The 27,964-nt window shown below is 48.0% G+C and overlaps 1 protein-coding gene across 1 annotated transcript; it reads right to left on the bottom strand.

The window, feature by feature from the left end:
• Positions 1–67: 67 nt before the first annotated feature.
• draxinb (dorsal inhibitory axon guidance protein b) lies at positions 68–27,956 on the bottom strand. The gene is made up of 7 exons (XM_085967131.1): positions 27,812–27,956; positions 23,750–24,239; positions 12,967–13,145; positions 10,976–11,087; positions 9,862–9,951; positions 4,400–4,489; positions 68–3,963 (listed from the first exon to the last, which is right to left on the bottom strand). The coding sequence occupies exons 2-7, from the start codon at positions 24,219–24,221 to the stop codon at positions 3,851–3,853; spliced, it is 1,056 nt and encodes a 351-aa protein (XP_085823257.1). The 5' UTR covers positions 24,222–24,239; positions 27,812–27,956; the 3' UTR covers positions 68–3,850.
• Positions 27,957–27,964: the final 8 nt, after the last annotated feature.

Below are 27,964 nucleotides of genomic sequence, written 5' to 3'. Positions count from 1 at the left end.
TCTGCCACTGCAGTGTGACTGAAATAATCAGCTGTAAATCGTGATGGGAGACGAACTGAGCCAGGGCTTTCCATTTCACAGTTTTTATTGGTTGTCAGATTTTGTTTGTTTCATGTAGGCTTAACAATAAAATTAAATAGAAAACAAAAGTGCAAAATCTGGTAAATTTTCATTCTTTCCTCATGCATACCATCACTATAAATTCACATGTAGCACAACACAAAAAGATAACTATAACAGTGTGACAAACAAAGTAACTATAACAGTGTGACAAACAATGTAACTATAGCAGTGTGACAAATGTGACAGTAACAATGTAACAAGTAATGTAACCAACAGTGTAACAAACAATGTAACTATAACAGTGACAAACAATGCAACTATAACAACGTGGTAACAATGTGAGAAACAATGTAACTATAACAGTGTGAGAAACAATGTAACCAAAGCAATGCTTTTTAATTCATTCTTGGGATATGGGCGTCGCTGGCAAGACCAGCATTTGTTACCCAGCCCTGGTTGCCCTTGAGAAGGTGGTGGTGAGCCACCTTCTTGAACCGCTGCAATCCATGTGGTGAAGATACTCCCACAATGCTGTTAGCTAGGAAGTTCCAGGATTTTGACCCAGCAACAATGAAGAACCGGTGATATATGTTCAAGTCAGGATGGTTGTGACAAACAATGTAACAATAACAATGTGACAAGCAATGCCCCCCCCCCCCTTTCCTGTGATATCTGTATTGATCTGCCCTAATACGAAAACACAAGAGACTGCCTGAAATGAACTGCCATCAGCAGGGGCTTTACATCACTGGCACACTCCTTACCAGATACTCTGGGGTTGAAACCATTTCTCCAGGATTGTCACGGATCTTCCACCAAAGTTACAGGAGACAATCAGGAGAATCCCCATGTAAATTGATGGCTTCTGTATCTGAGTCACAGGACACGAGATGAGAGGCCTAGTTATAACCCTTAGACAAAGAGCAAAAAACTGCAGATGCTGTTCCACACCCGAAATGCCTATACCCGAGGTGAATCTGTTCTTTCCATAGATGTTGACCAACCCGATGAGTGTTTTCAGTATTTTCTCTGTTTTTGTTTCTAACTTTAACCCTTTCCTGATTATAACACAAATCATATTAAAATTATTTGGAGATTATTGCTGGGAAAAATATGTTGAGCCAAGCTTGAGCTGAACTTCCTTAATCTTTAAATATATTCAGTAGTAGAAATTATTGCAGTGCTCTGAAAGCAGGAAAGACCAGGCACTCCCAAAGGGTCATCTGTTCACTGGCTGTTATGGTAGAGCTTTTACAGAGTCTGTTTACTCTTTTGAGCAACTCGTAAATAAATAAACTAACTTAACAAAAATACCTTAAATGAAACTTAATAAATTAAATTAAAATTGTATTTCCAGGGGTGATAATGCACTCCAGTCCCTGCGGTGCCCACCGGTCGTGGAAGGCCTCGACCGTGCCGGCAGACACCGCGTGCTCCATCTCCAGGGCCACCCGGGTGCGAACGTGGCCGCGGAAGAGAGGCAGGCAGTCAGGCCGAACGACCCCCTACAGAGTCTGTGTACTCTTTTGATTGGGTGCTTAAACAAATAAACTGTAACTAATATAACTTTAAATGAAACTTAACAAATTAAATTAAAATTGTGTTGGCCGGGGTGATGATGTACTCCAGTCCCCGCGGTGCCCACCGGTTGCGGAAGGCCTCAAGCATGCCGGCGGACACCGCGTGCTCCATCTCCAGGGCCACCCAGGCGCGAACGTGTCTGCGGAAGAGAAGCAAGCAGTCGGGCCGAACGACCCCCTACAGAGTCTGTGTAAGCAAGGTCAATCAGTAGGCATAATTGGAAGGTGCAACCGATCATGTTTTAATCACTGTCATCAAAAGCAACCAAAGAGACGGCTATCCCAGGAATTGACCATTATACTCTGCTGTTTAATTCCCTTTATCTCGAGATTGATTCTCAATCTGTGCTGAGGTGGTGGTGGCGAGTTTTCTGGTTGTGACTGTTCTACAACAGTGGTTTGCTAGACCACTTCAGAGAGCATTGAGTGAACCATGTAGAGTGGAACTGGAGTCACATGCAGGCCAGACTGGGGAGGGGTGGCAGGTTCCCTACCCAGAAGGACATTAGTAAACCAATTGGGTTTGTATGAGAATTCAGCAGATTGCACAATCATGTTTCTGATGTCAGCCCATAGATTACCAGATTTGTTGAATTCAACCTTTGGGTTGCTAATCCAGTACCATAACCACTACACCACCATGATTGAACTCAGTGTGCCTGGGTTAGGGAAAAGAATATCAGCCAGTGCTCCTGATCCTGATCACTATCCAGTGACCCTGCTGGAAAATCACATCCAGTTGTCAGGTGAGGACAGAACTGAGCTCAACTCTGTTGCCCTCCACAGTCAAATAGTCTACTCATATTCAATGTCTAGACTCATACATGAGTTAACAGTCACTTGGGCAATGTGCCAGCAGGTACCAGCACCTATGGAGACACAGTCAAAATGGGTAGGATGAAAAATTAGACTGATAGTTTCAGCTGGATTAATTGTACACAATGCACTGATTAAAGTTGATCACAGCCTTGGACTGGGCCAGAGCCTCAATTTTGCTTTAAAAGTCTGATTCTATTGCAACCAAAATCAAAAATCGAGAGTTAATTGTATTTATACAAAAAGTGGTGAAATACTGCAGGATAGTCACTATCTCAAGATATTAAATCAGCATCAATATCATAATGAGGACAAGGTTAACGCAGAGGGTGAATGTGGCATCTGTTGTTGGGAGAATGACCGTTAGGGATAGAGGCAGCTTTTTGGAGAGGGGCACCAGCCGATGTGAGGTGGTCCCAGGGGAAGCTGTTTTCAGGGGGCTGCAGGGAGGCTTCTTGAAAGCAAATGTTGACATCAAAAGATAACAAGAAACTGTTAGATACAAGGTCTTATTACTACAGCTTGCAGTAGCCACCTTTTTGCTAAATAACATTCAAATTGTATTTATAAAACATGGCATTCAAACTTAATTTTAGTGTTGGGCATGAGAGGCAGGTTAGTAAAGTAACAAATGAGTAGTGGTGTATGGAGCAGTGTGAACAAGGGAGGGTATTAGATTGTAGTGATGGGGTGTTGGGTATGGGTGGGGGGTATTAGATTGTAGTGATGGGATGTTGGGTATGGGTGGGGGAATGTGATTGTAGTGATGGGGTGTTGGGTATGGGTGGGGGAATGGGATTGTAGCGATGGGGTGTTGGGTATGGGTGGGGGTGTTGGATTGTAGTGATGGGGTGTTGGATTGTAGTGATGGGGTGTTGGGTATGGGTGGGGGAATGGGATTGTAGTGATGGGGTGTTGGGTATGGGTGGGGGGTGTTGGATTGTAGTGATGGGGTGTTGGGTATGGGTGGGGGAATGGGATTGTAGTGATGGGGTGTTGGGTATGGGTGGGGGGTGTTGGATTGTAGCGATGGGGTGTTGGGTATGGGTGGGGGAATGGGATTGTAGCGATGGGGTGTTGGGTATGGGTGGGGGAATGGGATTGTAGTGATGGGGTGTTGGGTATGGGTGGGGGGTGTTGGATTGTAGTGATGGGGTGTTGGGTATGGGTGGGGGAATGGGATTGTAGTGATGGGGTGTTGGGTATGGGTGGGGTGTATGGGAGCGATTGCCAAGGACTGTATTCCAGGCAGCTCTGACATGGCATCGTCTATCAGGACAGTCTCAGCCATTTTTTGGAACCATCGAGATTTTTGCCGCTGTTAATGGAGTTGAGGATTTTCTTTGACCGGTTGCTTGGATCAAAACAGCTGGATTCCTTCGGAAGTCCGTTCAGACCGTAATAAACGATCCGTGATCGACATTGACCGAATCTGGTTCCACGCACCGTCCTCGCCTTCGGGTCACTCTCCGATTCCGATGGAACTTGGCATAGCAGCGGAGACCTGGTGAAGACAGAAGAGCTTCAGAGGGTTTTCAGTCCTTGGGGTTCACCCAGTGGGATCCGGCTCGGTCACCAACTTTAACTGCACTTCTAACAAAACTGAGCCCCTTTCCCCATTTACCATCCTGATACATACAATCTCGTACTTTAGGCAGTTTGTGCTGCAGAGTCAATCCCTGACCCGACCCTAATAACAGCCTGTCCGTGGACCAACATCTGCCTCTCAACAGCACCACTGGACTCGACCTCAGGATGGAACCTGTGTTGTCCCCAAGCAGCGAGCTCCCTATTCCAGCAGCTCAACTGACTTGGATTCGCAATACTGGGAGCCCGAGGAGGAGTGAGTAAGTGAGCGGGGAGATTAAACCCATGGGTCCGATGCCCACTGCCCGAGGCTAGGTGACTATGAATGAGTCTGAGCCTGAGGCAGCACCCACCTTCTGCACACATACAGTCATCATAGCACTTGTTGTTGAGGCCGCGGTTGTGGGCTTTGCAGATGTGCTGTCGGAGGTCACAGCACCAACCTGTGGGAAAGAGACACAAACAAGCTGCTCAGTTCATGAAGTCGCGGGACTTTGACACAAATTATCACAACTGCTGCACATGCGGTAGACAGACAGACACTACAAAGATAGACATGGCACAGACAGACACAATACAGCCAGACAAATATCGCACAGACAATCACCACACAGACATCCAGTCCTGGATGAGCAGAAATTTCCACCAATTAAATATTGGGAACACCAAAACCATTGTCTTCAGTCCCCACCACAAACGCCGTTCCCTACCCACCGACTCCATCTCCCTCCTTGGCCATTGTCGGAGGCTGAACCAGGCTGTTCGCAGCCTCGGGCATCCTATTGAACTCTGACGCCATATCCTTTGCATCCCCAAGGCCGCCTACTTCCACCTCCATAACATCACCCGTATCGGCCCCTGCCTCAGCCCATCTGCTCCTGAAACCCTCATCCATGCCTTTTTTACCTCTAGACTATTCCAATGTTCTCTTAGCCTGGCGTCCCACCTTCCACCCTCCACAAACTTCAGCTCATTCAAAACTCTGCTGCCCGCATCCTAACTTGCACCAAGTCCGTTCACCCGTCACCCCTGTGCTCGCTGGCTTGCATTGGCTCCTGGTCCGGCAACACCTTGATCTTAAAATTCTCATCCTTGTCTACAAATCCCTCCATGAACTCACCCCTCCCTATCTCTGTAACCTCCTCCAGCCCTACAACCAAACCACACCCCTCCCACAGAGATATCTGCGCTCTTCCAATTCTGGTCTCCTGTGTATCCCCCGTTCCCTTTGCCCCACCATTGGCAGCGGAGCTCTCTAGGCCCCAAGCTTTGGAATTCCCACCCTAAACCTCTCCATCTCTCTCTCCTCCTTAAAACCTACCTCTTTGACCAAGTTTTTCCTCACCTGTCCTAATATCACCTTATGTAGCTTGGTGTCAATTTTTGCCTGATTACACGATTGTGAAGTGCCTTGAGATGTTTTACTGCATTAAATGTGCTATATAAATGCAAATGGTTGTTGTGTAACTCTGCTCTGCCTCTGTGCCTGAAGGGAGGGAGATATCCATGACAGTCTATCCTAGAATTTGCTGAATTTGGAAAGCTGGTCCTGATATAGGTGCCAGTGTATTTTGTCTGGTCAGAGACTTGAGTCCTGCACCTACCAGATGGCAGTGAAAATCGGCACTCTCACCAGATATAGTGTTTGTTCTGAATATATTGTTAAATTTGATTTTAATGTAGGTTTCAATTCCCCTCCAGTGTGGGCATTATCACATGTCCAATCGTCACAGTTCTTTGCTCCCCTGATGAAATGTGTTGAACTGGGTGAATCCCGCTGTTTAAATCCTTACCCTTTGATTCATGAAGTACAGAACAAGGAAAAGCTGTTAAGTTTTTCCAGCATCTGCTTCCCAACAAACCATCTTCAAGTCATTTGACATCAGGAATCATACAGATAATCACAAGACAGGCATGTGGTGTGTGTTTTATAACTGTTTCAGTCAGTGCCTCCAGTGATTATACAGCAGCTGTGGAGAGATGGCAGCAGAACAGAAAATGTGCATCAGGCACACAGCACGACGGGACACTATCCAGTGTCCTTTTGTTTTCCACCCGAGTTACTAGCTCTTAGGTGCCAATGTTTTGCTGCCTGCAGCACTGGCAATTAATCCCCCTCTGCTCCCTGAACTATTAGATTATTGTGTTCAACAATTAATGTTAATGAGTCTCCCACTGGATTTCTTAGTCTCTGTTAAATTAACTGCACGGAGTCTGAAAGGTTGGGGGTGGGGGGAAGTGCTCAGTGTGAAACCCGCAGTGAATAGTCCTGAGATGAAGTAATCACAGCAATAATAAGCAATCAGATTAACATGTTCTGGGTTCTTGCTGCTAACTGTGCCAGGCTACTGAAAGGCTTAGCCACTTATTCATTGTTCAAATTACAATCAGAAAGAAGCAACTTACATTTACTTGTACTTCTTGCAATTCAGTGTACTGTATTCGCTGCTCACGATGTGGTCTCCTCTACATTGGGGAGACCAAACGCAGATTGGGTGACCGCTTTGCGGAACACCTCCGTTCAGTCCGTAAGGGGGACCCCAAGCTCCTGGTGGCCTGTCACTTTAATTCTCCGCTCCATTCCCACTCGGACCTCACCATCCTCGGCCTCTTGCACAGCTCCACGGAAGCTCAGCGTAAGCTCGAGGAACAGCACCTCATCTTTCGATTAGGCACTCTACAGCCCTCTGGACTCAACATAGAGTTCAACAATTTCAGATCATAACCTCAGCCCCTATCACATATATTTTCTTTTTTTTTCTTCTTCCCTCCCACATGGCAGCTGTCCTTCATTCTGCCAGCGCAATTCACACTTCATCTTAACCTGTCCCATTACCACCTCCTCTCGCCTTGAATATCTCTTAATGTCTCTCAATGTCTCTTAATCTCTCCTGCTTTCTATCCTATCACTGACCTTCCCTTTTGTTCTTTCATTCCCTCCCCCTTTTCCCAGCCCCTAAACCTGCTTTCCATTTCCTGCTTTTTTCCAGTTCTGATGAAAGGTCATCGACCTGAAACATTAACTCTGTTTCTTTCTCCATGGATGCTGCCTGGCCTGCTGAGTTTTTCCAGCATTTTCTGTTGTTATTTCAGATTTCCAGCATCCGCAGTATTTTGCTATCGTACATTTATATAGCGCCTTTCACAACCTCAGGACGTCCCAAAGCTCTTTACAGCCAATGACGTACTTTTGAAGTGTAGTCACTGTTGTAATGTAGCAAACATGGCAGCCAATTTGTACATCGCAAGCTCTTAAAAACAGCAATGAGATAATGACCAGATAATCTGTTTAGGTATAACAACAGAAAATTCTGGAAAAACTCAGCAGGTCAGGCAACATCCGTGGAGAGAAATTTGAGTTGACGTTTCGGGTCGAAACCCTTCTTCAAAACTGGAAAGAAAAGAAAATAGATCGAAGGCAAGACTGCGATCGAACAAAAGAAGAAAAAGAGACAATAAAAGGTATTCGAAGCCAGACGAGGTGGTAATAGGCCCGTGGAGACAAAAGGCAGCTGAGATTAGGTGTGAAGTGTACTGGCAGGTAAGAGACAGCTGCCAGGTGAGAGAGAGAAACAAAAGGAAAGGAGGGGAGGGGGTGGGGGGGAAATGAGGACCCAAAACAAAGGGGTGGAAAAAAATATAAGTAAAAAAGTAATAGGGGCCGAGGTTATGATCTGAAATTGTTGAACTCGATATCGAGTCCGGAAGGCTGCAAAGTGCCTAATCGGAAGATGAGGTGCTGTTCCTCGAGTTTACGTTGAGCTTCCGTGGAACAATACAAGAGGCCAAGGATGGTGAGGTCCGAGTGGGAATGGAGCGGTGAATTAAAATGACAGGCGACCGGAAGCTCGGGGTCACCCTTACGGACTGAACGGAGGTGTTCCGTAAAGTGGTCACCCAATCTGCGTTTGGTCTCCCCAATGTAGGGGAGACCGCATCGTGAGCAGCGAATACAGTATACTGGATTGCAAGAAGTACAAGTAAATCGCTGTTTCACCAGGAAGGGGTGTTTGGGGCCCTGGACAGTGGGAAGGGGGGAGGTATAGGGGCAGGTGTTACAGCTCCTGCGCTTGCACGGGAAGGTGCCAGGCAAAGGGGAAGGGCTGTTTGGGGTGATAGAGGAGTGGACTAGGGTGTCTCGGAGGGAGCGGTCCCTACGGAATGCTGAAAGGGGAGGGGAGGGGAAGATGTGTTTGGTGGTGGGATCACTTTGGAGGTAGCGGAAATGGCGGAGGATGATCCGTTGAATGTGGAGGCTGGTGGGGTGAAAGGTGAGGACAAGGGGAACCCTATCGTGGTTCTGGGAGGGAGGGGCAGAAGTGCAGGCGATAGAACGGACACGGTCGAGGGCTGTGTCGACCACGGTAGAGGGGAATCCTCAGTTGCGGAAAAAGGAAGACATGTCGGAAGCACTGGTGTGGACATGTGTCGGTGCAGGCTCGATAGGCCGAAATGGCCTCTATCTGCACTGTGGGGTTTCTGTGATTCTGTGAAGGTGGCATCGTCGGAGCAGATACGGCGGAGACGGAGAAACTGGGAGAATGGAATAGAGTCCTTACAGGAGGCGGGGTGGGTCCATAAGGGTGACCCCGAGCTTCCGGTTGCCTGTCATTTTAATTCACCGCTCCATTTCCACTCGGACCTCACCGTCCTTGGCCTCTTGTATTGTTCCACGGAAGCTCAACGTAAACTCGAGGAACAGCAACTCATCTTCCAATTAGGCACTTTGCAGCCTTCCGGACTCAATATCGAGTTCAACAATTTCAGATCATAACCTCGGCCCCTATTACGTTTTTACTTATATTTTTTTCCACCCCTTTGATTTGGGTCCTCCTTCCCCCCCCCCCACCTCCTTTCCTTTTGTTTCTCTCTCTCACCTGGCAGCTGTCTCTTACCTGCCAGTACACTTCACACCTAATCTCAACTGCCTTTTGTCTCCACGGGCCTATTACCATCTCGTCTGGTTTCGAATACCTTTTATTGTCTCTTTTTCTTCTTTTGTTCGATCACAGTCTTGCCTTCGATCTATTTTCTTTTCTTTCCAGTTTTGAAGAAGGGTTTCAACCCGAAACGTCAACTCAAATTTCTCTCCACGGATGTTGCCTGACCTGCTGAGTTTTTCCAGCATTTTCTGTTGTTATTTCGGATTTCCAGCATCTGCAGTATTTTGCTATCGTAATCTGTTTAGGTGTTGCTGAGAGATCAATATTGACCAGGGAGAACTCTCCAGCTCTTCAAATAGTGCCACAGGACCTTTTACATCCATCTGAGGGGGCCACGGTTTAACATCTCATTTGAAAGATGGCACCTCTGACAGTGTAGCACTCCCTCAACCTGGTTTATGTACTCAAATCTCTGGAGTGGTGCATGAATCAGAGGTGAGAGTGCTACCACTGAGCCAAGTCGCCGCTGCTGCTTGGAACACATCCACAACCGACTCCACCCTCACTGCACACTCAACTAAACAATAACAATGGACATGAGACTGAAGAGGGGACTGCAGTGTAACCACGTTACTGTGTTGGAACACGGTCACACACAGTCCCAATCCGTAGCCACAGCTGTTTCATCCATTTCTAATAGTCACTGCTCTCATTTTTTTTGTCATTTTCTGATTTTTCTCCTTTACCAGTAATGGTCACTGAGTCACAGCTAAAAGATGAACAGAGCCACAAATGACCACTCCAGATCAATGCTCAGACTTCTGGTTGTAACAGTGACTGCCCCAGAAGCTTGGCTGAGAAACCTCATTCATTATTAAAGAACTCTGAGCGATGGGTTAGAGCCTCAGGCCGGTCAGGAACTGTGCAGGTACCAGGCAGGCAGTCCAGGTGATGATCGCATGGTTCCACTTCAGCCAGTGAGGTTAGGTTCCCGTTACTCAGGTTCTTGCTGCGACGCTTATCTACAAGAAGGAAACAGAATAAAAATATCAATCCTTTGGAAGGAAACAGTTTTGTTAGTGTGCAAAAGTTGCATTTATTCATACCTGTCACGAACTAAGTTGATTAAGTGAATGGGCAAAAGTGTATTCAAAAGATAGAGTTCAGTGTGGGGAAGTGTGAGGTCATCCACTTTGGACCTAAGAAAGATGGATCAGCGTGTTTTCTAAATGGCAAGAAGCTAGGAACTGTGGAGGAGCAGAGAGATTTAGAGGTCCAAGTGCAGAAATCACATATTTTAAAAAGCTAATGGAATGTTAAACTTTAACTCAAGCGGGCTGGAATACAAAGATGTGGAAGTTATGTTACTGTTGTACAGAGCTCTGGTTAGTCTCCATTTAGAGTACTGTGTTCAATTCTGGGCACCGCACCTCAGGAGGATATCTTGGCCTTGGAGGGGGCGCAGCAGAGATTCAGCAGATACCATGGCTAAAAGGGTTAAGTTATGAGGACAGGTTGCATAGACTAGGATTGTATTCCCTTGAGTATAGAAGATTAAGCGGTGATCTAATTGAGGTGTTTAAGATAATTAAAGGATTTGATGGGTAGATGAAGAGAAACTATTTCCTCTGGTGTGGGACCTTCAGAGCAAGAGGGAATATCCTTAAAATTAGAGGTAGGCCGTTCAGGGGTGATGTCAGGAAGCATTTCTTCACACAAAGAAAAGTGGAAAACTGAAACTCTCTTCCCCTAAAACCTGCTGAGGCTCACTCCCTGCCCCACACACGCTTGCGCCCCCGATGTGCTCGATACCCTGCGCACTTGCACGTCCGCTTCCTTCGCGTGCACTCACGCCCTACCCACAGACTCGCTTCCCCAGCATGGTCCGACCCCGCTGCGTGCCCACTCCCCCCATGCACTCGCTTGCTCGCGCCCCTTCACTGTGCACTCACATGCCCGCGCCCACCGCACGCTCAACCCCACCCCACAGGCTCAACGCCCCCCCCCACCCCCACCCCCACAGACTCACTCCCCCCCACCCATTACCTTTTTTCTTTGCTGATGGCCACATTTCTGGCTTCATATCTTCATAATCAGTCCAATCAAAGAGCATCATGTCGAGGGTGGGGTTTACCTCGGCGACTGTTCTTGCTCCAGCCTACACGAGCTCGGGGCAACGATGAGGGGGTCAGAGGAGACAGAGAGGTAACAGAACAGGAAGACGGGGATGGAGTAGGGAGTCATAAAAGGAAATAGATTTTTTGAGAGACAAAATAAGGAAGAAATAAGAGAGGGAGAACAAGGCAATTGAGTGACAATGAAATGAGTGAGCAAAGAAAATGACAGCAATTAGATTGGGAGAAATACAGTACAGAGACCAGACAGGAGAGTAGCAACAAGTGAGGTCCATCAGGAGATAATCCACCAGGTAACAGCAATCCAACAACTTGTGACCTCGGACAGGGGATCTGGAGTCTCTTGGGGGCCTGGTGTCGCTCAGGGACCCTCAGGAGCTATGTCAGTTTACCCCACTGACACAAAGTGAGTGCAAATCCCACCATAACAGTTTGAGAATTTGAATTTAGTTTCTAAATGTCTGGAAATAAATGTCAGCTTTGCTACCGATGCCCACGTCCTGAGAATGAAAAAAACGACACCAACTATTGCTATGTTATCTGATTTCCTGATATCAAGTTGTGAATAAGCCACAATTTTCTCGGCTATCTTTAGTCCTCGTCATTGACTCGATCTCCCTCCTAAATGCTTGGTCAGCCTACACCAGATGGACCACAACTATGACATCCTGTCTGACCAAGAGTTAACTCCAAACTCTGCCACCATCAAAACCTCTTAACTTCCATCTCTGCAACATCAGCAGCCTCCACCTCTACCTCCTCCACACTGCGACCAAAACCTTTATCTGCACTTTTGTCACCGCCAGACTCAATTTCCCTCTTTTTGGCCTCTATAATCTCCACCCTGTGCAAAATTCAACTACCTGCATCCTACCTTGCACTGTCTGCTTGCCCATCATTCTAACCTCCACTCACCAACACTGTCTCCCAATCCCACAATGTATTTATTTCAAAATCCCCAACCTCATCTATAAATCCCAACAGCCTCTCCCCAACCAATCCCCACACAGCCTCTCCCCAACCAATCCCCACACAGCCTCACCCCAACCAATCCCCACACAGCCTCTCCCCAACCAATCCCCACACAGCCTCTCCCCAACCAATCCCCACACAGCCTTACCCCAACCAATCCCCACATAGCCTCACCCCAACCAATTTCCTCCGACCTGAAGCCTGATCTGAGCCATAATTTCCTCCAACTCTGGTCCCTTGTACACCTTCCACCATCGGGGCCAAAATGTTTCGGTGATCTCAGCACGACACTCTAGCATTCCCTCTGTAAACACCTCCATCTCTCCCCACCCTTAAAACACCTTCTCAAGACCATCCTATTCAATTATACCTTTAGTCCCCTCTCCTAATTCCCCACCCATGGTCTGTGTCCATTTTGTCTCCTTTCTGAAGTGTCTTGGGATGCTACTCTAAGGTGCAACATAAATGTGATTAATAGAATTGTGGTGTCAATGTGTGAAAGACAATGAAATAATCAGAAAAGAGACCCCAATTGTTGCCCTGAGTGTGAACTGTAAATATGCAATTCCCTTCTTGCTCTGATTTGTTTCCTGAGAGGGTCTGATGTGCTTTTCTGGTGATAATAAAGACTCTGAGGGACTGTGGTGTACCCACAGCTGCTCTGTGTCACATCAGTGATTTGACAAGATGGACCAGGAGGTGCACAGACTCTCATGGGAGGACAGACTTATTATATCCTGAAGTGGCAACATGAACTGCTAATCCCAGCATCATTTAATTGGTTTACGAGGTACTGCTTGCTATAGTCCTGTACCCTAGCCTGAGAAGAACATCTGCTCCATTACACTTTGCTGAGGGGAGGAATATTTGCTACTCGCTGCTCCTGGTGACTGGAGGGTGCGGCTTGTAACCTGGTACAATCTGGTTTACCTGTTGCCATGTGCCCCTAGGCTTTGCTGCCAGTGCTTCCTCGGTTGTGATGGTGGTAAGCAACATGCTAGTCATAATGGTGCTGGACATCGGCAGGGGCATTGTGGAGTGCTCGTCTGTCATCTTGCTTCGTGTCAGATCCTTTAAGAATGGCATTAACTCAATGTCCAGCACTTTCCCTGCAGGGAGAGGATACGTATAGTGACAGATTAGAATCATAGAATGGTTACAGCACAGAAGGAGGCCATTCGGCCCATCGAGCCCATGCCAGCTCTCTGCAAGAGCACTTCAGTTAGTCCCACACCCCCACCCTTTCCCCGTAGCCCTGCAAATTTTTTTCTTATCCATTTCCCTTTTGAAAGCCATGATTGTGTCTGCCTCCACCACCCTTTCAGGCAGTGCGTACCAGATCCTAACCACTTGCTGTGTAAAAAGTTTTCCCTCATGTTGCCTTTGGTTCTTTTGCCAATCACCTTAAATCTGTGTCCTCTAGTTCTCGACCCTTCCGCTAACGGGAACAGTTTCTCTCTATCTACTCTGTCTAGACCCATCATGATTTTGAATACCTTTATCAAAACTCCTCTCAACCTTCTCTGCTCTAAGGAGAACAACCCCAGCTTCTCTAGTCTATCCATGTAACTGAAGTCCCTCATCCGTGGAATAATTCTCATAAATTTTTTCTGCATCCTCTCTAAGGCCGTCACATCCTTCCTAAAGTGCAGTGCCCAGAATTGGACACAATACTCCAGTTGAGGCCGAACCAGTGTTTTATAAAGGTTCATCATAACTTCCTTGCTTTTGTTCTCTGCCTCTATTTATGAATGTAAGAAGTCACACAACACCAGGTTATAGTCCAACAGCTTTATTTGAAATCACAAGCTTTCGGAGCGCTGCTCCTTCGTCAGGTGAAGTGGAGAAATGCATAAAGACACAGCTTATATAGTCAGAGAATCATGTCAGATGTTTACAGGTAATGTTTCCAACTGCCATTTATCACACCTCGGCAGAGAGATAATCACAGCAATCAAAGGTGTGAATGGTGTCCAAACAGGTCAGTCAGGAAAACATTACATCAAAGAACAATGAGGTGGGGTCACAAAGGGTCAAATATTGCAGATGCTGGGGTCTGTATGAAAAACAAAAAACAGACAAAAAACATTTTATTTGCTGGAAATCACAGCAGGTCTGGCCGCATCTGTGTAGAGAGAACAAGCCAATGTCGACTCGAGTCTGGATGACCCTGCATCAGGTGGGGTTACATGTAGCATGACATGAACCCAAGATCTCGGTTGAGGCCGTCCTCATGGGTGCGGAACTTGGCTATCAGTTTCTGCTCGACGATTTTGCGTTGTCATGTGAAGTGTTCCCCGACTGGGAGGGAACACTCCTGCCTGGTGATTGTTGCGTGGTGTCCGTTCATCCGTTGTCGCAGTGTCTGCATGGTCTCGCCGATGTACCATGCTCCGGGGCATCCTTTCCTGCAACGTATGAGGTAGACAACGTTGGCCGAGTCACATGAGTATGTACCATGTACCTGGTGGGTGGTGTCCTCATGTGTGATGATGGTATCTGTGTTGATGATCTGGCATGTCTTGCAGAGGTTGCTGTGGCAGGGTTGTGTGGTGTTGTGGTCGCTGTTCTCCTGAAAGCTGGGTAATTTGCTGCGAACGATGGTCTGTTTGAGGTTAGGCGGCTGTTTGAAAGTGAGTAGTGGAGGCGTGGGGATGGCCTTAGCAAGGTGTTCGTCATCATCAAGGACATGTTGAAGGCTGCGAAGAACATGGCGTAGTTTCTCCGCTCCGGGGAAGTACTGGATGACGAAGGGTACTCTGTTGGTTGTGTCCCGTGTTTGTCTTCTGAGGAGGTCTATGCGATTTTTCGCTGTGGCCCGTCGGAACTATCGATCGACGAGTCGAGCGTCATATCCCGTTCTTACAAGGGATTCTTTCGGTGTCTGTAGGTGTCCATCGCGTTCCTCCTCGTCTGAGCAGATCCTGTGTATTCGCAGGGCTTGTCCATAGGGGATGGCTTCTTTCACGTGGTTGGGGTGGAAGCTGGAGAAGTGAAGCATCGTGAGGTTGTCCGTGGGCTTGCGGTAGAGTGAAGTGTCCGTCTTTGATGGAAATTCGTGTGTCCAGGAATGAAACCGATTCTGAGGAGTAGTCCATGGTGAGTTTGATGGTGGGATGGAACTTGTTGATGTTATCGTGTAGTCTTTTCAGTGATTCTTCGCCGTGGGTCCATAGGAAGAAAATGTCGTCGATGTATCTGGTGTATAGCGTTGGTTGGAGATCCTGTGCAGCGAAGAAGTCTTGCTCGAACTTGTGCATGAAGATGTTTGCGTATTGGGGTGCGAATTTGGTCCCCATGGCTGTTCCGTGTGTTTGGGTAAAGAACTGGTTGTCGAAGGTGAAGACATTGTGGTCAAGGATGAAGCGGATGAGTTGTAGGATGGCGTCTGGAGATTGGCTGTTGTTGGTGTTGAGTACTGAGGCTGTCGCAGCGATGCTGTCATCGTGGGGGATACTGGTGTAGAGTGCCGAGACGTCCATCGTGGCGAGGAGTGTTCCTGGTTCAACTGGTCCATGGGTGCTGAGTTTCTGTAAGAAGTCTGTAGTGTCACGACAGAAGCTGGGGGTTCCCTGTACGATGGGTTTCAGGATGCCCTCGACATATCCAGAGAGGTTCTCACACAGGGTCCCGTTGCCTGATGCGATAGGATGTCCGGGTGTGTTGGCTTTGTGTATCTTTGGGAGGCAGTAGAAGTCTCCCACGCGGGGAGTACGTGGGATGAGAGCATGTAGGATGCTTTGAAGGTCTGGATCGAAGGTCTTGATCAATCTGTTGAGTTGGTGGGTGTGTTCTTTGGTCAGATCTGCGGGTAACTGTCTGTAGTGTTCCTGGTTGTCCAGTTGTCGGTATACTTCTTTGCAATAGTCCGTTCTGTTCTGTATGACGATGGCGCCTCCTTTGTCTGCTGGTTTGATGACAATGTTGCGGTTGGTCTTGAGAGCGTGGATGGCGTTGCGTTGTTCTTGGGTGACATTCTGGACTGTCTTGTGAGTGCGGCTGATGAATCTGGCGTTGATGCATCTCCTGACAGCTTGAGCATACATGTCGAGCTTAGGGCAGCGACCCTCCGGAGGGAGGACGAAGGAGCAGCGCTCCGAAAGCTTGTGATTTCAAAGAAAGCTGTTGGACTATAACCTGGTGTTGTGTGACTTCTTACATTTGTCCACCCCAGTCCAACTCCGGCATCTCCACACCATGGCTTCTATTTATGAAACCCAGTATCCCGTATGCTTTTTTAACCACTTTCTCAACCTGCCCTGCCACCCTTAACGATTTGTGCACATCTACCCCCAGGTCTCTCTGTTCATGCACCCCCTTCAGGATTGTACCCTTTAGCTTATATTGCCTCTCCTCGTTCTTCCTACCAAAATGTATAACTTTGCAAATTTCTGCGTTAAATTTAATCTGCCACGTGTCCACCCATTTCACTAGCCTGTCTATGTCTTCTTGACGTCTATCACTATCCTCCTCACTGTTCACTATACTTCTAAGTTTTGTGTCATCTGCAAATTTTGAAAATGTACCCTGTTCTCCCAAGTCCAAGTCATTAATATATATCAAGAAAAGCAGTGGTCCTAGTACCGACCCCTGGGGAATACCACGGTATACCTTCCTCCAGTTCAAAAAACAACCGTTCACCATTACCCTCTGTTTCCCGTCACTTCGCCAATTTTGTGTCCATGTTGCTACTGCCCCTTTTATTCCATGAGCTTCAACTTTGCTGGCAAGCCTATTATGTGGCACTTTATCAAACGCCTTTTGGAAATCCATATACACCACATCAACCGCATTGCCCTCAGCAACCCTTTCTGTTACCTCATTAAAAAACTCAATCAAGTTAGTTAAACATGATTTGCCTTTAACAACTCCATGCTGGTTTTCCTTAATTAATCCACACTTGTCCAAGTGACTGTTAACTTTGTCCCTGATTATCGTTTCCGAAAGCTTCCCCACTACCGAGGTTAAACTGACTGGTCTGTAGTTGCTGAGTTTATCATTACATCCTTTTTTGAACAAGGGTGTAACATTAGTAATTCTCCTGTTCTCTGGCACCACCCCCATATCTAAGGAGGATTGGAAGATTATGGCCAGTAACTCCACGATTTCCTCCTTAACCTCCCTCAGCAGCCTAGGATACATCCCATCCGGTCCTGGTGACTTATCTACTTTAAGATTAATCAGCTGTAGTTAAAAAACAAATGGCTGACAGGGCGACAGGGACCTGCTGGGGGACGGGGACAGGGACCTGCTGGGTGTGACTGAGCTGCGCGATCTGCTGTATATTTTGTACCTTTGAGCTTGTACCACTTGATTGGATGTTATTCTCTGTCACTTTGAGGTGTGATTGCTCACTGCTGTGAAAGCTAACTAACAATTAACCAAATTAATTAACTTGCAATGCTCACTGCCTTCATTTGGCATTTCAAATGTGACAACTGGATTAAGATTAAAAACACTGACCAGCCTGAAGGAGAGAGGCTGGTTGGGGGTCAGGCTCACATCCCCCGCCCCAGGAAAGAACAGAGATATCCAGCTTTACTCCTCTTGTTGTTTGTATCGACAGCAGCAATCGGCACAGGACAGAGTTTGCTCAACTGCCAGGCACGGTACAGACCAATGCACTGTGGCTGATCCACTGCACAAGTGGGTCCCTAACAAAGTCCTTCTTCCTTTGGATTATTTAATAATGAAAATTCACCATCGCTCGTAACTATTCTTCACAAAACTCAAACATTTAGGAAATGTCCAATTTCAGTTTGTTGCTCTCTCCCAATGCCACACACCGTTCCTGGCCAAAGATCTCCCATTGACATTCCCAACCACCTGTTCAGTTTGAACAGACACCACATTAACTGGCACTCAATGACAGCACCAGGTGCGACTGACCCATCATCAATATGGCTGCACACTATTCATGGGGTTTTTGGTCAAATTTCATGCAACAGGCTAACTCCATTTATGTCTAAAATCAGATGGGAATTCTGAATCAGATGGAAGGTCTGTTTTATGAGGCTCTATTGGTTGCAAAAAGCCTCACTGCCCAGGAGAGCAAGTCATGAAATAGGTTGTGTAGCTTCACGCATCTGATTCACATTGAAAGAAAAAAGTGGCCATCCTGAGGCTGCCTTGCTGGGCAATGGTTGTCCCCTTTTAAATAGTGTCATTATGCTAATAAGGTCTTTAGTCGAATGCCGTGTTGCTCCAGTGAGCTCTGCCCTGGCACTGAACTCACCGATGTATAAAATGGCTCCATGACTCCTGCACTGCCCTGGCCTGAAGCCAGCTTACTGTTGCAAAAGTTGATTGTGAAATTGTGTGCTTTTTTCCAATTTGCATCTGCTTCCTCCAATATGTTTTGTTGCTGTGGAAGATGTTCCTTTTGCATTACTTTCTTCCCTTTTCCCAAATGAACATGCAGCAAAGTGCTGAGGATGGGAATCCCTTTGGGAATTCTATCAGCACTGCATAATTTAAATGAGGGGGTCAAATTTATGAGGGACACCAATTTCAGGGGCAATGACACCTGAATTATAAAGGAAAGACTTGCATTTATATAGCACCTTTCACGACCTCAGGACATCCCAAAGCGCTTTACAGCCAATGAAGTACTTTTGAAGTGTAGTCACTGTTGTAATGTAGGAAATGCAGCAGCCAATTTGCACACAGCAAGCTCCCACAAACAACAATGAGATAATGACCAGATAATCTGTTTTAGTGATGTTGGCTGAGGGATTAATATCCCTCAGGGAGTCACATTGTTTGGGTGGAGGTGGGGGTCATGCTGTTTGGGCGGAAGAGGGAGAACTCCCCTGCTCTTCTTCGAAATAGTGCCATGGCATCTTCTACATCCACCCGAGAGATCAGCTGCTCTTCATCGGGAGTTGCACGGACAATGCATCGCTCTCAGTCTACTGGAAGCACGTTCATGATATCCAGATGTTAGAGATTAGTGGAGCCCCAGCAGCCACCCATGGTCGTTTCACATCCTTCCTTGTGAGAGCACATTCCAATATCGCTTCTAGTGGCAATGCTGGTTCAATATTTATGTGCCACACTTCAAAATTGCAATCTGTAGCTTCTCTGCAATAAAGTCTGTAGAAAAGATGAAACGATTGTCTTCATACTTTGCATGCTGAGTCCCTCAGGGTGCTGCAGCTTCCAGATTTGGTTAGTGCCAGGTGTGCTCGGCTCCAATAGTAATAATGTTGTAAAAGCGTATACTTACATTGACACACCTTCTGAATCCCAGAAACAACTTCTGTAGCACCTGGGAGTCTGGTCACTCTGGACCACCTCCGCCCAAACAGCGGGACCCCCCACCTCCACCAAAACAGCGCGAGCCCCAACCTCCGCCCAAACAGCGCGACCCCCCACCTCCGCCCAAACAGTGTGACCCCCCACCTCCGCCCAGTGTGACCCCCCACCTCTGCCCAAACACTGTGACCCCCCACCTCCGCCCAAACAGCGTGACCCCCCACCTCCGCCCAAACAGCGTGACCCCCCACCTCCGCCCAAACAGCGTGACCCCCCACCTCCGCCCAAACAGCGCGATCCCCCCTCTGCCCAAACAGCGTGACCCCCCACCTCCGCCCAAACAGTGTGACCCCCCACCTCCACCCAAACAGTGTGACCCCCCACCTCCGCCCAAACAGCACGTCCCCCCACCTCCGCCCAAACAGCGCGACCCCCCACCTCCGCCCAAACAGCGCGACCCCCCACCTCCGCCCAAACAGCGCGACCCCCCACCTCCGCCCAAACAGCGCGACCCCCCACCTCCGCCCAAACAGTGTGACCCCCTCCGCCCATACAGTGTGAGCCCCCACCTCCGCCCAAACAGTGTGACCCCCCCACCTCCGCCCAAACAGCGCGACCCCCCACCTCCGCCCAAACAGTGTGACCCCCCTCCGCCCAAACAGTGTGACCCCCCACCTCCGCCCAAACAGTGTGACCCCCCACTTCCGCCCAAACAGCGCGACCCCCCACCTCCGCCCAAACAGTGTGACCCCCCACCTCCGCCCAAACAGCACGTCCCCCCACCTCCGCCCAAACAGCGCGACCCCCCACCTCCGCCCAAACAGCGCGACCCCCCACCTCCGCCCAAACAGCGCGACCCCCCACCTCCGCCCAAACAGCGCGACCCCCCACCTCCGCCCAAACAGTGTGACCCCCTCCGCCCATACAGTGTGAGCCCCCACCTCCGCCCAAACAGTGTGACCCCCCCACCTCCGCCCAAACAGCGCGACCCCCCACCTCCGCCCAAACAGTGTGACCCCCCTCCGCCCAAACAGTGTGACCCCCCACCTCCGCCCAAACAGTGTGACCCCCCACTTCCGCCCAAACAGCGCGACCCCCCACCTCCGCCCAAACAGTGTGACCCCCCCCGCCCAAACTGCGTGACCCCCCACCTCCGCCCAAACAGCGCGACCCCCCACCTCCGCCCAAACAGCGCGACCCCCCACCTCCGCCCAAACAGCAAGACCCCCCACCTCCGCCCAAACAGCGCGACCCCCCACCTCCGCCCAAACAGCGCGACCCCCCACCTCCGCCCAAACAGCGCGACCCCCCACCTCTGCCCAAACAGCACGACCTCCCACCTCCGCCCAAACAGCGCGACCCCCCACCTCCGCCCAAACAGTGTGATCGCCCACCTCTGCCCAAACAGCGCGACCCCCCACCTCCGCCCAAACAGCGCGACCCCCCCCACCTCCGCCCAAACAGCGCGACCCCCCCCACCTCCGCCCAAACAGCGCGACCCCCCACCTCCACCCAAACAGTGTGACCCCCTCCGCCCAAACAGCGTGACCCCCCACCTCCGCCCAAACAGTGTGACCCCCCACCTCCGCCCAAACAGTGTGACCCCCCACCTCCGCCCAAACAGCGTGACCCCCCACCTCCACCCAAACAGTGTGACCCCCTCCGCCCAAACACTGTGACCCCCCACCTCCGCCCAAACAGCGCGACCCCCCCACCTCCGCCCAAACAGTGTGACCCCATGTTCACCCTCCTTTGCAGCACTTCCTGCACTTTGACCTCCATTGCACTAACAACTTAAGTGATTTGTGAACAAACAAATAAAAAACACTCCCTTTAAGGACTAGCAGCAGCCCTTGAACAGCTATTGCCTGGCCAGACTTCCCCTCCCCTCAGCCAATTGTCAGTCTACTGTCCAGGCTCCCTGCACACATTGTTCCTGCACAGAGAGCCAATTAAAATAAAGAACACTCATTTTTCCACCCATTGCCATTCAGTGTCCCTTTACTGAAGTCCTGCTGATGAAGTCAGTGATTTTAACAGAGAATTCATTGGCTTGTTTGGATTAATTTTGCAGGACCTATCCAACCAATCCGTATAGCCCACATAGGGCATGAAAAACACACAGCCCTAGTCACAAAGTATCAGAAGGGAAGGCTGCCTCCCTCTCACTGTTACCCTGTGATAGTGGGTGAATTTCAGGAACTCGAACAGAGGTTAGGAAAAGATGTATGAGTGCATCTCTGAGAGGGCTTTGAGCTTATATAAAAGTTGTAGATCTGCATAATCTATTGGTGCTCTCAAGACATTTCCAAAAGCCATTACAGAGCAGCTTCTTGCTTCAATCACGTGCTGGTAACTGCTAGACAACTGAGAAATTTGGAAGCAAATTGTTTTGCTAAGAATGATCTGCATAGTGTGGCCAGGATCCAGTTACAAACAGGTCTTTACACACTGACTGAACAAAGCTTGTCAAAGAGCTGGATTTCCCTGAGCATGTCCTGTGATCAGGGACTTCCAGCTCTGAAGGCCAGGGATGACTGTGCTGGAAATACCACATTGCTCCGAATACCAGGGTCAGGTCACAGGCAATGAAATCTTTCGACACTGTCTCAGCTGACATTTCTGCAAGCCTCTCGCTGTCAGATGTGCCAAATTAGGGTCAATAGGTGGGAGTCTGTGCTGTGGGTTATACATTCATCCCATAGGGATCGACCCATCCAATCACCCAAATGCAGCTGAATTTCAAAAACAGGATGTCAGAGAGGTGACCTTCCTCATAAAACCAGATTATTATTTCACACAATGAACAAAGAAGTGAGGTTTAGATCAAACCACAGCGAGAACATTCTCCTTCATTTTAATTTGTGTTTTTTCTCCCATCTGTTTTCTTCCATTTTTCAGATCTCCTTTCTGCTGGTGAGGACAGGTTCTCCACTGTCCTTACACCAAGCTATCAGGTCTGTGGCCGACACCTCACACCCTGCACATAACCACAGTGCATCAGTCCGTCAATGTCCTAAACCATCAGATGAACATTACTTTTACTTTATAATGCATATTTATTCACATCTCAAGTGCAGAATATCCATCAACAATCCCTGGACAGGGATGGGAGAGGTGCAGACAGCCCCTGAGCAGGGATTGGAGTGGTGCAGATAGAGTGCAGACAGCTCAATCTGAAAAAATTATGACCAAAACTGCAATTTGTTTCACACAATGATAATCCCAATTGACAATCAAAACAGAATATTTAACACATACCCTAAAGGAATAAGTCAGGCCCAATAAGTGAGTGAGCAAGATACAGACCAACAGGAGCAGAGAGAGGGGGAGAAAGCAAAGGGAGTGACACAGGCAGAGGGAGAGGGAAAGAGCAATAAAGAGACAAAGTGGAAGAAGCGATAGAGCGAGGGAGATAGGTAAAGGGGAGGCAAGAATAATGGGGAGAGCACAGAAGGAAGGAGGATAAAAGGAGACAGAGTGACAGACAGAGGGAGTAAGAGGAAGACAGACTGGGGAAACTATGTAGAGAGTGAGAGAGTTACAGGGAGAGCGAGGGGGAGTGAGAGGAAGAGAAAGACAGGAAGAGGTACCAGAAGAGAGTGTTACATGGAGAGAGAAAAAGGCAGAGGCAGAGAGACATAGAACTTACATTTATATAATGTCTTTAATGTAGAAAAGCATCCAAAGATGTAAGAAAAAAAGGACAGTAAGCCAAAGAAGAGGAGATTAGGAGGGGTGACCAAAACCTCAATCAAAGAGGTGAGTTTCAGGGACGATCTTAAAGGAGAGGGAGGTGAAGAGGCGGAAGGGTTTAGAGAGGAAATTCCAGCGAATAGGATCTTAACAGCTGTAGGCACAGCCACCAATGGTGGGACAGGGAGGGGGATGCACAAGAAGCCGGAGTCAGAGGAACATGGAAGAGTTGTCAAGCTGGAGGAGGTTTTAGCGATAGGGAGGGGCGAGGCCATGAAGGGATTTAAACACAACTACACAAAAGGTCGAGGAAGACAATGTAGATCTGAGAGGACAGGGGTGATGGGTGAGTGGGACATGCTGTGGGATCGAATATGGGCAGCAGAGTTTTGGATGAGCTGAAGTTTATGGAGGGTGGAAGATGCACAGACAGAGCAATTGGAACACAACAAGATAGAAACATTATAAAATAATCTAACTCTGGAAATTAATCACAGACCAGCTTCTGGGTTTATTGTTCCTGATATAAGTTTTTTAATTTACTATTTAATAAATCTAAAGAAAAATTATAGACCCTAGTGCTACCGATGGTATAAGTGGATTTTCTATAATCATATCTAATTATTTTAGTTGAAAAATAGTATATTTTATAAAATAACTTTGTCTGGTTAGTTCTAATGCTAGAGAATCTTTTCTACTCGTGAAAAATATTTAAAATGATAACCCTGTTTTTCACTGAAGTCTCCAAGGTCCCTCTTACCCTTACTATGTCGGGTTCGCTCTCTCCGATTTGGCTTCTTGTGGTCTCTGTTGTGTTTTTTCCCTTTATTTGCAGACTCTCCTGTCGGGTAATGTTCTGGTTCTCGAGGATAAAACTGACCACTGTGGCTTACAACTCTATCCTGCTGCATTGCTGATGTTCTCTCCAGACTGTCTGTCTCCACTCGCACTGGAGTCAGACTCTCCAATCCCACACTGTCCTCGTCCGGTCTGTCTGCCTCCAGCACTCTGGTTACCATGGTGTTGGCCTTGTCCTTCCTCTGTACACCATGTTTGCGGCCTGGTCTGGGTGGGTCTGGCCAGGACTCTTGTCTCTTCAGATTATTGCTGCTGTCTGGTGGCTGCAGTGTGCTTTTCTTTCCTCTGGTTCCAGCTTCCAGAGCGCAGACCTGGCTCAGACCATCAATAGCCAAGAGGAAGAGGAAAGGAGGCATGAGGTACCAGTGAGCCATTTTCTTCACACGATTAATCTGAAGAAGAAACATGTGAGGTGAGCCAGAGTGTTTGGTTTCAACTGCTGATTAAGTGTTGCGGTCTGTACAACATTCAGGGACAGATTAACCACCATTGCCACTTTCTATATTCAGCTTTAGTGTGTGCAACGACCAATCAAAACTCCCCCAATAGTTCAGATGGTCAAGGCTATGCATAACTACCCAGTTGTCGGAAAGGGTTTGGGATTCAATGCTGGACTATTTCATAGAATGGTTACAGCACAGAAGGAGGCCATTCGGCCCATTGAGCCCATGCCAGCTCTTTGCAAGAGCACTTCAGCTAGTTCCACTCCCCCGCCCTTTATCTGTAGCCCAGCATTTGTTTTCCTTTAGGTACTTATCCAATTCCCCTTTGAAAGCCATGGTTGAGTCTGCCTCCACCACCCTGTTAGGCAGTGCATACCAGATCCTAACCACTCGCTGTGTAAAAAAGTTTTCCTCACGTCGCCTTTGGTTCTTTTGCCAATCACCTTAAATCTGTGTCCTCTGGTTCTCAACCCTTCTACCAATGGAAACAGTTTCTCTCTATCTACTCTGTCTAGACCCATCATGATTTTGAACACCTCCATCAAATCTCCTCTCAACCTTCTCTGCTCCAAGGAGAACAACCCCAGTTTCTCTAGTCTATCCACGTAACTGAAGTCCCTCGTCCCTGGCGCCATTCTCGTAAATCTTTTCTGCACCCTCTCTAAGGCTTTCACATCCTTCCTAAAGTGCGGTGCCCAGAATTGGACACAATACTCCAGTTGAGACCGAACCAGTGTTTTATAAAGGTTCATCATAACTTCTTCAGATTCAGATTTAGATTCAGCTGATGTCAGTCAAAATGATTGTAAGCATTCCAATTTGCCTCAGTGTCCCTGGGCGACAATGAGGGGGAAATTCAACTAGGTTATTGTGCAATGACCCCCGCTGGATCCCATACCCCAACAACAGGTGGTGCCTTCAAGAAAGTAATGGGACTAAGGGAAGAAAATGGCAAAATGACCAACAAAACCTAAACCTCTGCTGTTATCATGCTCATGTCATATTCTGTGATATTTACAGGCCATCCTAATCTGCTCAGTCAGTTGTGGCTCAGTGAAGGGTGATAGTGAGCTGCACTCACACTTCTTTCCCATTTTCATTTAGAATTTTCTCCATTCCAGAGATCAAAAATTTAAAGCTGATATAACATCAGGGGTGCTTTTTCTTGCCAAGTCCAAGACTACAGGGCTGGGATAGGATGGGGGCAGAATAAGGGATAGGAGCCGAGTGAGAATCATAGAATAGTACTGCACAGAAGGAGGCCATTCGGCCCATTGAGTCTGCGCCAACTCTTTTGAAGAGTGAGGGTGGGATTGGAAATGAACAAGAGGTGGGTTTAGGCTCTAAGTTTGAGTTTGCTGATGCTGAAAATTCACTGAAGACCTCAATAACTAAATAATGTTTCCACACCGTGAGACACGAGTGGTAAAAATGTAATTTTCCTCTATCATTGTTAACATACCCATAATGTAGTGCTGGTCTTGTGCCTGCTTCCACATCCCAACAGTGAAGCAAAAACCTCCGCATTGCAGCCTCCCCATAAATGACTTGGTTGATTTTTGACATGGCTTTTTATCTCTTGGTTTATGGTCACTTCTTCCCCCTCCCCCATGCTTCATCCGGTCCCCAGCCAAAAGGAGGCGCAGTGGCCAGGTTTCACACCTGTGCAATGGCACAATGTACTAGCTGCCAGGAGATGTGTTTCTTCACGTCTCTAGCGGAATGCAGCGCCTTTTGCTAGCTACCCCCTCTTGGTATCACAAACCTACATGGTGCATAATGTGGTAACGTTGAACCCATCATGTGCCCTCCTAAAGCACATCACCCTGTATGTTCATCTGTTTCCCTACATTACAACAGTGACTACAGTTGAAAGTACTTCACTGACTGTGACTGTGAAGCGCTTTGGGACGTCCTGAGGTTGTGAAAGGCGGTATATAAATGCTAGTTCTTTCATTTTTTATTGTGGCAGTGAGTGAACTTGTGGGATTCATTGCTGCAGTAAATGATTCCGTATTTATATTTACTTATATTTAGTGCCCCGGGGTTAGGGAGAGGAAAATCAGGTAGGAAAGCTGGTCCTGAACACCGCCCATTGCCTCCCGCTGGGAAGTGCATGTATGTGTGCAATGGATGAGGACAGGATTTGGGTCAATGGTGATCCCACGATGGTGGATATGGTGTCTACACTCAGTGACTGGGCTAACGACAACTTGGTTGGTTAATGCACCCATGGAACCGTACCCCAGCAAGAAAAGCACCTTCAGGGGAACAGGGGGGACAGTTAAACAGAGGAAAAAAATCAGTGATTGACGCACCATGAGGCTAGGCTTTGCAAAAACACGCCGCACAATCACAATACAACATTGTACTGTAGCTTTCATATCTAAATAAATGTGTGACTATTCAAAAGGCTCAGAAAGTAATAGATAGGAAAGGATAATTATATTCTGTAGGAATTATTCAGATTGAACATCTCTATTCTTGAACGGGTATCTCCCCAGTCCCCAGGGATAATGTTAATTATCCGCTGCTCCCCGTGGAGACACTCTCTCACCTCCCATCTGCTCTAACACCAAACATCACTTGCAGCTTCAAGATTAATTTGCAGCATCTTCAGTAAGTAACCCCACCCCTCAGAATCCCAGCTCTCCGGCATCACCTCCACAATCGGCTACTTGCACGGAGCACCTCGGCTTCAAACCAAACCCACATTAACTGTCAGGAACGTCCTCGGTGTCAGATTCACAAGGCATTGTTTCCAAGTCTCATTAAACATGTGCATCACCTCCACTCTCGTCCCCGGGGTCTGGCCAAATGTTCAAAGCACTGCCGGAGTCCAATCACCATACAGACCGTCCTCTACCCTCAGTGTCCAATACCGCACATATCCAGCACCAGGGTTCAAACAGGGCACGAACTTCTGTTCCTACACTACTGGATATCAAATCCCGAATACTTCAATGAAAACACAAGCCAGGAACACACCTTCTCCAATCTGAACACATGCTACCAGCAACCAAATAAATCAATTTAACAGCAAGATCTCTGCTACACACCAGCCACACAATACATGTTCACAGCTCCCCACCTCGCCCGACACACAACACACCTTGGACTGCTTTTCAGTTTGGGAGAAAACAATTTATACACAGATTGGGTTCTGACGAAAGGTCATCGACCTGAAACGTTAACTCTGTTTCTCTCTTCACAGATGCTGCCTGACCTGCTGAGTGTCTCCAGCATTTTCTGTTTTTATTTTGGGTTCCTACCCACCGACTCGAGAGAGACAGCGAGGTGCAGACACACAGACCGAGAGAGACACGCACACTTTCATTCTGACAACAACCTGCTATTGTCTCTGCTCCAATAAACACAAAACATTCTGAAAATCCTCAAAGAGCCATTTACAGATGGGCTGCAGGTGCGATAAGGTGAATGGACAGACCTCGTCCTGAATAACATTAAAAAAAGGGCGTCGTTTGGGACTGAGCATCGCCGCCGGTCCGGACACTTCCTACCTGTCTGTCTCCCGGGGACGGGGCACACAGAGCGGCCGCTTCCCACAATCTGATGGAACCGAAGATTCAATATCCCAGAGACTGGGACAGAGCTGAGCATCCGCGCTCCCGGGGCGCGCTCCCGACAATGATGTCAGCGACAGACGGGGGCGG

This window comes from Somniosus microcephalus, chromosome 25, assembly GCF_052327205.1.
Source record: "Somniosus microcephalus isolate GS21.2 chromosome 25, FLI_Smic_1.0, whole genome shotgun sequence".
Taxonomy (NCBI): Eukaryota; Metazoa; Chordata; class Chondrichthyes; order Squaliformes; family Somniosidae; genus Somniosus; species Somniosus microcephalus.
Note: the sequence above shows the minus strand (reverse complement) of the source record. Positions and strands in the feature narration are given on the sequence as shown.